Consider the following 10,139-nt stretch of genomic DNA (forward strand, 5'->3'; position numbering starts at 1 on the left):
TGGATGGATGGATGGATGGATGGCTAGGTAGGTGGGTGGGTAGATAGAAGGATGCAAGAATGGGTGGTAGATGGAAGGTTGGATCCATGTGTGGGTAGGTAGAAAAATGGATGGATGGATAAATGGATGTGTTGGTAGATGGATGATTGCAAAGTTGGGTGAACAGATGCACTAATGAGTTGGTGGGCAAGTAAATGGGTGTGCGGACAGGTACAGCGGACAGATATGTGGATGAATGGTTTGATGATGGCTAATGCAAACAAATATGTAAAATCCATTCAGTTTTGTGAAGGCCCAGGTTGATTCTTGTCGCTGGTCAACCAAATTAAGAATGATAAGCTCCAGCCACCAAAATAAGCAGTAGCAAATGTGAGAGAGATTAAAATCATTCTCCAAGAAAAAGGGTGCTGATCCAGGACTCTTGAACACCTTCCAGTTCTTCTCAGCCTTGCTGCTCGGTTTGTGCAAGCCACTCGACTACTGGGCCTCAGTTTCTCGGTTAAGTAGAGATAACAATGCCGTGGCCTCTCCCTGTCTCCACAGTGTCACGAGGGTAAATGGGATGGTACGTAAAGAGTGTGCCAAGATCTTCAGGGAAAATATGTGTTTATAAAGGAACAGATTTAATAACAATAATCACACCTTGCATTTAGATCAAGCTTTGCCCTTCTCAAAGCTCCTTCACAGACTGATCTCAGTTGAGTCTCAAAACAATTCAAGGCAGGTATTGGCCCCATTCTCAGGTGAGGAAAGTGAGGTGCAGAGAGATGACGTGACATGCCCAGGGGGACTCTTAGTGAGTAGCAGGTCTTCTGACTCTGGGCTCGTTGCTCAATTTTGATGACAGCCTTTTTCGGATAGATTATCTCCCTTCCTGCCTTCCTGAAGAGACCCAGACATAATAGACCCTCTCAGGGATGAGTCAGGGTCGCTATCGAGAGCATCAGTTCTCATGCCGTCCTCCAGACCTAGCCATACGTGCCAGTCCGGGGCTGGCAGAGGCGCAGAAGGGAGGGGCCGGGACTCGAACCTGAGGCTTCTCCTGAGAGGCAGGAGGTCACGTGCAGCTCCCCACCTCAGTCACCGGTCCAGACCCCCCTGCCTGTGTTACGGCCATCTGCTCTCTCTCCACCGGCAACATCTGTGGCCAGCACTGTGGCTCCCATGCTCCTGCAGACCTCTCCCCTCCCCACCCCCGTTCCTGGCTCCTCTCTCTGGCCTTCCGCGATGTCCTCCACTCATCCAGCCACATCCCTGGCCCTTCCCCAGACCCAGCCAAGCCATCAGAGCTCTGTGAACTTATTCTCGGGAAAACGGGCACATCCAGCACATCGCTTGCTCTCTCAAACCTTGCGGCGCTCTCCCGTTGCCATTCCCAGACCCCCTCTGCTCCCCGCAAAGCAGAGAGGCCCCCCACAGACAGGGTCAGATCTGGACTTTTGCTATGGCTGCATAAGTCTTCGTGGGTTTGTACTACAGGGTAGAAATCCTGTGTGTGCTGTCGAGAGCTGAGGGGGTCGGGGCGGGCGGGCCAGCCCACCTCAAGCGGGCACTCACTCTTCGAGGGAAAGGCAAGCCCTGGCTGACCATCTATGGTGCTCACTCCCCTCCCACGAAGGGAGGCCACCCCACGGGTCCTCCCGTCACACCCCCTTTCCCTTCCCATGGGGTGGCATCCCCAGCAACCAGCCAGCTTACATCCTGGCTCGCCTTAGGCAGCCTGCCCCTGCGGCGGGGAACTTCCCCCACTCCCAGGGACCCCAGGGTGCTCCCAGCAGGCCGCCTGTCTCCCTCATTGCTGTCTGGCCTCCCCCAGCCTGACTTTGAGCACCTTGGCCTCTCCCCCAGGGAGGATATGATGGGTGTGCCCACAACAAGTCTCCGGCAGAGACAATAGGACAGGAATGCATTAGCTTCCGAACAAACACTGTGTGGGCTCGCACAATTGCCTTGGATTCTCATCCAAGAAACACATTTCGGTGTTCGAGGGCGCGGGTGGCTTGCCTGCCCCAGCCCGCCCACACCCCTCTCTCTGCCAGAGACTTTGATGAGAGGGCTGCTCCTCCCACCCACTCCAGACCCCGCAACCCCCAAGGTGGGGCAACCCTGCCCTCCCCATCCCCCCCACCACCCCCACCACCCCCCTGCATCTAATCTCTAATGTCTTCCCAAGCGACAGCAGCAGTGGGGGGAGAGAGTCCTGCCCAGGCAGAGCAGGACCTGCCCACCCCACGAGGGCCCATCCCCGGCCGCGACTTAACTTTAACAAGTTTGTTATGGTGGAAAAGTATACAGAACGCACAACCGATCGTTTTAGCCACGTTCTAGCCAGTTCGGCAACATTCGGGACACTCATAATGCGTCACCATCACCACCATCCATCTTCAAGACATTTTGTCATCCCAAACAGAAACTCTGTCCCCATCAAACCTTGACACCCCAGTCCCCTGCCCTGGCGGCCCCTGGCAACCGCCATCCTACTTTTGGTCCCTATGAATTTGACTATTCTGACTATAGATGTAGAATCAAAAGAAAAAAAAAAAAGTGGTATCTTATAGGATTTGTTCATTTGTTCTTTTGTGACTGCTTCATTTCACCCAGAGTAGTGTCCTCAGGGCTCATCCGTGTGGTAGCAGGTGTCAGCCCGGGCTTCTGGTGGAAAGCTGAAGAACATTCCATGATGTGCTTGGACCACAGTAGTTCATGCCTCCCTCTCTCCACTGACTAGTTGCTTCCACCTCTTGCCGGTTGTGAAATGGGTAGACAAGTAGTCGTTCGGGTTCCCATTACTTTTTGAGACTTGTTTTGGAGTTAAAAAAAGAAAGAAAGAAAGAAAAGCAAGAAAAAAAAAAAAAGCATTGTCTCCAGAAGATTCCAAATGGAGCATATATAAACAAGAGAGCTGGCTAACCCCCTCTACCTACCAGCAGGGATTTGTTTATCCAAACCTGAGCTGTCCCTTGGGAAAAAGCAGAGTCCTAAAGAAATAGAACACAGGACAGGTAAGTCTGGCCAAGATGGAAAAGAGTGGAAAGATCCTGCACTTGGGACACTGCCTGCAAACAGACAGGGAGGGACAGAGTCTTTGGGAGCCCATGATCACCCCGGGGGCGTGGGAACCTCTAGGAGGGGCAGTGGAAGGGGTCTTGGAAGGGAGCGCCTGTGGAGTTGGTCAGGGATCCTGGGTGCAGAGGTCAGCCTCTTATTACGGCACAAATAGCAGCAGGTTGTGACTTCCGGGGAGGCTGAGGGGGACGTTCTCCAAAGCCCCTTCCGCTCTAGGGCTCTGAGACTGCTCTCCAATGCTGGTCCTAAGAGGCCAGGACAGCTTTTGCAGGGAGAGAAGGAAGTGGTCTGTGGTCTCTCTGCATCCCTGCACCCAGCAGCTCTGAAGGAAAAGTGTAATGACCCACTCCAGTCCTCCCCCACTTCCCTGAGAAAACCCAGCAGGCCGTGCAAGAGGGCCTATCGCACGATGTGATTGTTGGCTTAGCACGGACTTTCCCAAACAACCCAGTGTAAGATAAGGCTGGAGGAGAGGCCTGGGCTTGGGAGCCCGCCCACAGCTCTGCCTGAATGCCCAGGCGAGCCACCCTGGCCCTCCAGAGCACCCCACCCTGTTTCTGTCCCCGGCCCTGCTAGCCAGGAGCCAGGGCCTCCAGGGAGGGAACCCCAAATTCCAGGGGAGTTTGGACACACAGAGGAGAAGAAGGGATTGGAAAGGAAGTAGTCCAGTCATAAGGATGTGGGGAAGAAAGAGAAGGAACAGAAAGAGACCACAGTCTGTAGTTCCCAGCTCCTCCAGGGAGCAGAGGGCAGGCCAGGCCTTGGGGGTTAGAGGGAATGGGAAGAAGGGGGCACTTGCTCACCAGGGCCGAGGGCGTGGCTGGCTTTGCAGTGCTGTCAGCAGCTCAGGGGTCCACTTGGAGAGGGAAACAATCACCTTCCAGAACATCTAGTACTTCTCAGGTCCTAACTCCTACCAGTATTCCCATAAGCTTACCTCCCTTGTCCCTAGAGCCCCAAAGGAGCTAATCTAGGACAGAACATGGTCCCAGGTTCATTTCAATCATTTCTTTTTTTTTTTTTTAAGATTTTATTTATTTATTTGTCATAGAGAGAGCACAAGCAGGCAGAGTGGCAGGCAGAGGCAGAGAGAGAAGCCGGTTCCCCGCTGGACAAGGAGCACGATGTGGGACTCGATCCCAGGACCCCAGGATCATGACCTGAGCCAAAGGCAGCGGCCTAACCGACTGAGCCACCCAGGCATCCCTTAATCATTTCAACTTACCACGACAAGCCCCCTTGAGCACCTACTCTGTGTCAGCCGATGTGGTAGAGGCGTCCTGAGTGGACCCCGTTCTTCCCACGAGCTGCCAGCTCTGCCTCTCCTCCCCCACCCGCTGCCAGTATGTCTTCTGCCTCTAAGAGTTCCCCTTCCTCCAGATCCCCCCCTTTCTTGTGATTTCTATGGATTTTTAAGGATTCCCCCCCCCCCTTATTGGGGAGCTACAGAAAACCTATTAGGGAACAAAGTTACATTCAGAAGGAAATTCTAGCCAAACTTACAGGGTTTTCCTACAATAGATCAGTCCCTGTCTACCCTGCAAAGTAAACAGGGCTAGGCCCACTCCCCACGTGGACCCCAGCCTAGATGGCCGCAGGTCCCTCCCAGGCTGGGCACCAGCCCTTCCCCGAGCAGGCTGGGTTGGGTGCAGACCACATGCCTTAGACAGGCCTGCTGCAAGGTGAATCACCTGCCCCAGCTTTCTCCAGAACCTGGTTCCTGGTCTTCACTCTGGCCTCCTAGGTCCTCTAAATGAAGGAATCCCTTCCCTACGGCCTCCCAGAGAGGTCCACCAGGCACTGGCTTGGTGGAAGCCTCCCCTGGCTCCCCTTGGGGTTCTGCAGCTCCGGCAGGTAAGAAAACTCCAGAAGCAGATCCTGGTGTAGCAGGGGAGGGACGGTGGAGCAGCAGGGCACTCACTAAGCCTGGACCCTTGCTGCATTCACTGTAATGACCACGCGGCAGAACCTTGTCGTGGTGCATGTCCGGGTCCGTGGGTAGGACACGTTCCTCGAAGTGGGTGGAGCTTGCCTTCTGCCCGGGGAGACAGACAGCAGTAGACGAACAAGTAGACAATGTGACGGGGCGAGCGATGCGACAGCAAGAAGTAAGCCAGGAGGAGAGTGGGGCTGGTGGCTTACACCAGGAGTCAGGACTGTGTCAGTGAGTAGAACAAGCACCCCAGTGGCCTCAACACCTGTCACTTTGTGTTGGTGGCACCATTTCCTCCCCTGGATTGTCCCCTGCTTTCTGTCTGCTTCTCCTTGGAGCAGGTCAAGGACTAGCTCTTTTCCTTCTTCCCCAAATGATTTCTGCGTGTCTGCTGCCAGCCCAGCTCTGACATACAGGGAGAGGCAAGGGAAGGGAAGAGAAGAGAAGGAGGCTGGGCTCTGAGCGCACCTCCAGCCGGTACAGCCAGCGCTGACCTGTCTGCCCTGGCCTCCATGCCCCGCACCCCCACGGGGCACGCAGCAAAGCTCCCCCTAAATCTTCAGCCCTCCGGAGGTGAACGGTCTGGCTCTTGCTGGGAGGGGCCCCGGGCTGGGTGGACATACGCAACCTGACAGAAGGGAAGAGGGGACACACAGAATCGGATTTCAAGCTAGCTGCAGGAACAGTCCCCAGCATGTCACACCCGGGGCAAAACCCCTGATTGCAGTTCTTGTTCAGGGAATGAGGACACTCACCCTAAAAGTGCCTTCCTCTGGTGCTCTCCTCACTCTCTACCCTGCCTTTAAAACCAACCAACCAACCAAAACACCTGCGTGATTAGTATCGAGGAACATTAAGTGAATCCCTCCTGTTGCCAGGAGCTAGCCCTGGAACACAGCACCGTGCCAGCCTTCAGGAGGCGGTCGGTTCCCCCTGGAAAATGTCTTTTCCCTCGCGTGGAATGCTGAGTGGGTGGACAAGCTGGGGAGTGAGAAGCAGGAAGGGGCAGCAGGGCCTGGAGAGATCCAGAGCCTTCCAGGAAAGCTGTGGGCCTTGAAGGGTGGGCGAGTATGGGGAGTTGCCTCAGAGGGAAAAGTCGTCCGTGGCAGAGAATCCAAACGCGGGGTCCTCCTGTGGGTGTGAGGATCGGTGTGGCGGGGAATGGCGGTGGGCACGTACATAGGGGTTTGCGAGAAGACTCTCCAGTCAGCCAAGGGGCCAGAGGGAGATGGGGTTGGCGGAGTTTGTGGAGAACAAGATTAGAGCTTCTCTGAAGCTGCGAACTGTGCCTTGAGAAGGTTCCTACTGGGAATTAAGAAAAAGGAATTTTATGAAAAACCAGAAAATAGCAAATATTGGTGAAGATATGGAAAAATCAGAACTCTCCGACATTGCTGGGGGGAAATGCAAAATAGCGGCCCCACTGTAATTTGTCTAGTCCCCAGAAAGTGCAGCGAGACCCAGCCATTCCACTTGGAGGTGAGGATCCCCTGAGACCTGAAGACAGGCGCTCTCGCAAAAACCTGTACACGCATGATCATAGCGGCATTATCTGTGAGAGCCAAAAAAGGGGAAACCGCCTGTGTGTCTGTCAATTGATGAATGTATCAACAAAATGTGGTCTCTCCATACAGTGAAATATTACCCAGCCATAAAAAGGAACATTGGACCGGTCCTTGCTACCACACAGGCAATCTTCTAGAAAGTTCTGTTCATGAAAGAAGTCAGTCCCCAAGTACCACATACTGTATGATGCATTTATGTGAACTATCTATCCATAAGAGACAAATCCACAGAGACAGAGATCAGGGGCTTGGGGTGGGGTGGTGCTAGGGAGTTAGGTAAATGCTAATGGTTGCAGAACATTTCGAATACATCAAAGGCCACTTGGCCAAAAAATGTGTGAGTTAGAGCTCAGTTGAGAGAGAGAGGGAAGGAGATGAGGCAGAGGGGAGCCTGGACGGGGGCATGGCCAGTCTTAGCCACCGAGCAGCCTGGCCATGGCCTCGGTCAGGAAGCAATTCCGGCCTCTGGTAAGTCAGCGCAGCCGTGGTTTTGCAGAAGAGCGCTGGGATTTCTAGAAGGCCTCCTCTAGCAAGGGCTCAGGAGCACCTGAGACCATGGCTGAGCCCCCTTCACCCGTCTGAAAGTCTGTACATGAAATGTATGGCTCTGAAGATTTTTGCTGACCTCTTGTTATGGCCATCCGTCCCAGCATATTTGCCGCCTTCAGACCTGCCTGCAGCCTTGCTCTGCCGTGGCCTCTCACTGTGGCCTTCTCACCTGGCCTGGGCGCCACCGTAGTCCTCCAGGTGTTCAAGTCCTACTAGAGAAATCGCAGTGTTCCTGCCACCCTCTGACCCTCGTGGGCTCTCTCCCCCTCCTCCCCTCCGGCATGCCTGTTCCAGGCCACATCGGGGCTGGGAAGGGGCCGCCCCCCTCAGTAGTGTTCTCTGCCTCTCTCTTCCACAGCTCTTGCAGTCTCAGGATGTGAAGGAAGACGCCGTCCTGTGCTGCTCGATGGAGGTGAGCACCTCTGACCTCAGACCTTCCAGTTGTGGGCAGTGGAGGGTCACAAGAGGTACCCGCCAGTCCCATGCAGGGGTGTGTAGAGGGGGCTGGTGGGGAATGGTTTCCCAAGCTGATGTGGATGCAGGATTATCAACCCCAAAGCAGAGGAAATGTGGATAGGGTAACCAGCCTGCCACTAACTAGAGGAAGAGATGCCTGACTCTGTGCCCTGACATTGTGCCCTGTCCTTCTGTCCCCAAGACCACCTTTTCCTTGCACCAGGCCCGCCATATAAATGACTTAAGGGATTCCAGGTAACCCCCACCCCCAAATATCTCCATTGGCTTTTGTGGTGCGCGGCTTGAAGAAGACGCTTGAGGCCTGAGGCCCCATGTTGACACCCTCTGCTTCAAAGCACCCCCGCAGGGGTCACCACCCCTGCTCCCAAAGTGTGGCCACTATGCATTGAACCACTCTTCCTCTGGGATCTTCCTCAGCGACAAACTTTGCTCTGGGAGTCCAGCCCAGTCACTGAGAACAGAGTGCCATGAGAACAGGTGCTTCCAGCCTGGGCGCCCAGGGTCTGTCAGGGCCGTGTGAGCACAGCTCTGAGGTGGCTTCTGCCCGGCCTCCAAGGCCACTGCCAATGCTCTCAGCGGCCAGAGGGGCTGGGAGTCTGGACGACAGCCTCAGGTCTGTGGGATGGTCACCATTCATTTGTGGGGCTCCATCTGGGTACTGTACATGGGACTTGGTGACAGGGCAATAGGAGGAAAAGAGAATCTAGTCCCTATCCTCAGTTTCCACTCCGGCTGGGGATAGATAACACAGGGTAGAGAAGAAATACAGGTACAGAACCTGCATCCCTGAGGAGTCAGAGGAGAGAGATCAAGGTGGTCCGGGAAGGTCGAGGAGAACCTTTTGAAGAAGGCAGAGCCTTGAAAAACGGGTGGGGCGAGGTGGGCCTGGGCAGAGATGGAGACTGAGATACCTCGGAGACACCCGCAAGGGCTGCTGCCCAAGGCTGCGTGATCCCGACCACTGGGACCCCTTCTTCCCCGCAGAGGCTTTTCAGCATCACGGGGGCCTCTCTTGAGGGCGGGCCCTCTGGCTGGCCTTCTGCCCCCGTTCATATTTTGTGTCACAAGTGTGGGCAGAGGTCAGTGCTGGGGTGGGGAGATGGGATTGGGGGCAGGAGAGAAATAGGAGACCTCATCCCTGCTCTCAGGTTCCGTGCAGAGACGTGCAGGTGATAATGACTAAGCTCGTTTCTAGAGAGACATCCCTGCAAGTGGAAATTAACACGGGGCAGCCTGATGGCCTTTGAGGGGAGCAGGTCAGCCATTGAGGGTCTGGGCAGGGGTCAGGGAAGGCTTCCTGTAGGAGAAGAGCTCTTGGGTAAAGACAAAAGTGGTGTGGTCCCAGTGAGGGCTCTTTTCAGCCCTGGGCAGTGGGCAATAACCTAATCCCTCTTATTCTTGCAGCAGATTGGTGGGTAAATGTGGGCTTTCACAGTTGACTCCTTCCACCCTCCTACATCTCTGTCCTCCCTGTGGCACAGATGCCTGGCTTGCACCTTCCAGAGACAATCCAGCTTTTTCCTGGCCCTGCCCCCAGCCCTCCTAACCAGGGTGGCTCAGGGGGCCATTCCAGGGGCCCGAGTCCCGTCCTAACCCCCACTCCCCCGCCCGCAGCTGCAGAGCACAGGCCGGCTGCTGGAGGAGCAGCTGCCTGAGATGATGACCGAGCTCCTGGCCAGCGCCCGCGACAAGATGCTCTGCCCCTCAGAGTCGATGCTGACCCGGTCGCTGCTTCTGGAGGTCATCGAGCTCCATGCCAACAGCTGGAACCCTCTGACGCCCCCCATCACGCAGTACTACAACAGAACCATCCAGAAACTGACAGCCTGACAGCCAGGGGGCCTGGCGGGCGGCCCGCGGGCAGCTGGGGCCCTGGTACCCAGGGCCAGATGGACAGGCGGGAGGACAGGGGTGGCCCTGGCGGGAGAACGAAGTGGGGAGGGAAGCAGGCAGAGCCGGTGGCCAGGCTGGAGCCAGACAGGGAAGGAGGAGGGCCCCTCGTCCGAGCCCCCCCAGCCCCACGCATGCGGCAGCTCACACCAATAAGGGAAGCATGTTTCTTTCTCAGGGTGGCCCCGGTCGCCCCTCCCCACTCCCGCTCCTCCCCGCCCCCTCCCGCCAGCCGCGTCCCCCGCAGGGCTTTGTGCGAAGGGTTTCATCTCCGTGACTCCTCCGAGGGCCCGGCAGCGCCGCGCGCCAGGGTACCTTTTGGGTCAGAAAGGACCTCAGAAGGCTGAAAAAGTGGGTCGGAGACGGGCTTGCATTGTTCCTGCTGTCAGCCGCCGTCACCAACTGGCAGCAGGCGACGTAGAGCAGATGTCCCGGAGGACAAAGGCAGGCACGGTCCCCACCAGCCGCCTGTAATTGACGGCCTTTGTCCGCCACGGTCAGGCTGGGGGTCGGAGGCTTCTCCTCCAACCTTCGCGCCGCACCCTCCCCACTTCCAGGTCCTCCTCCGGGTGGCCCCCAAGCCTCAGGCACAGGGGGTGGGGCCCAGGGAGGGGAGCAGCGGGAGTGTGCGGGTCGCCTCATACTCTGGTGTTTTATTG

At 56.1% G+C, this 10,139-nt stretch overlaps 1 protein-coding gene across 4 annotated transcripts in view; it reads left to right on the forward strand.

Annotated features, from left to right (window-relative positions):
• CTIF (cap binding complex dependent translation initiation factor) overlaps positions 1 to 9,702 on the forward strand; it is a 279,477-nt gene extending 269,775 nt beyond the window's left edge. For all 4 annotated transcript variants that reach the window (XM_059409620.1, XM_059409622.1, XM_059409623.1 and 1 more), the window contains 2 exons: positions 7,472 to 7,525; positions 9,205 to 9,702. In XM_059409620.1, coding sequence (XP_059265603.1) covers positions 7,472 to 7,525; positions 9,205 to 9,420 — 270 coding nt within the window. In that variant the 3' untranslated portion in view covers positions 9,421 to 9,702. The remainder of the gene's footprint in view (positions 1 to 7,471; positions 7,526 to 9,204) is intronic.
• The last annotated feature ends 437 nt before the right edge of the window (positions 9,703 to 10,139 follow it).

This window comes from Mustela nigripes, chromosome 8, assembly GCF_022355385.1.
Source record: "Mustela nigripes isolate SB6536 chromosome 8, MUSNIG.SB6536, whole genome shotgun sequence".
In the NCBI taxonomy this organism is placed as follows: domain Eukaryota; kingdom Metazoa; phylum Chordata; class Mammalia; order Carnivora; family Mustelidae; genus Mustela; species Mustela nigripes.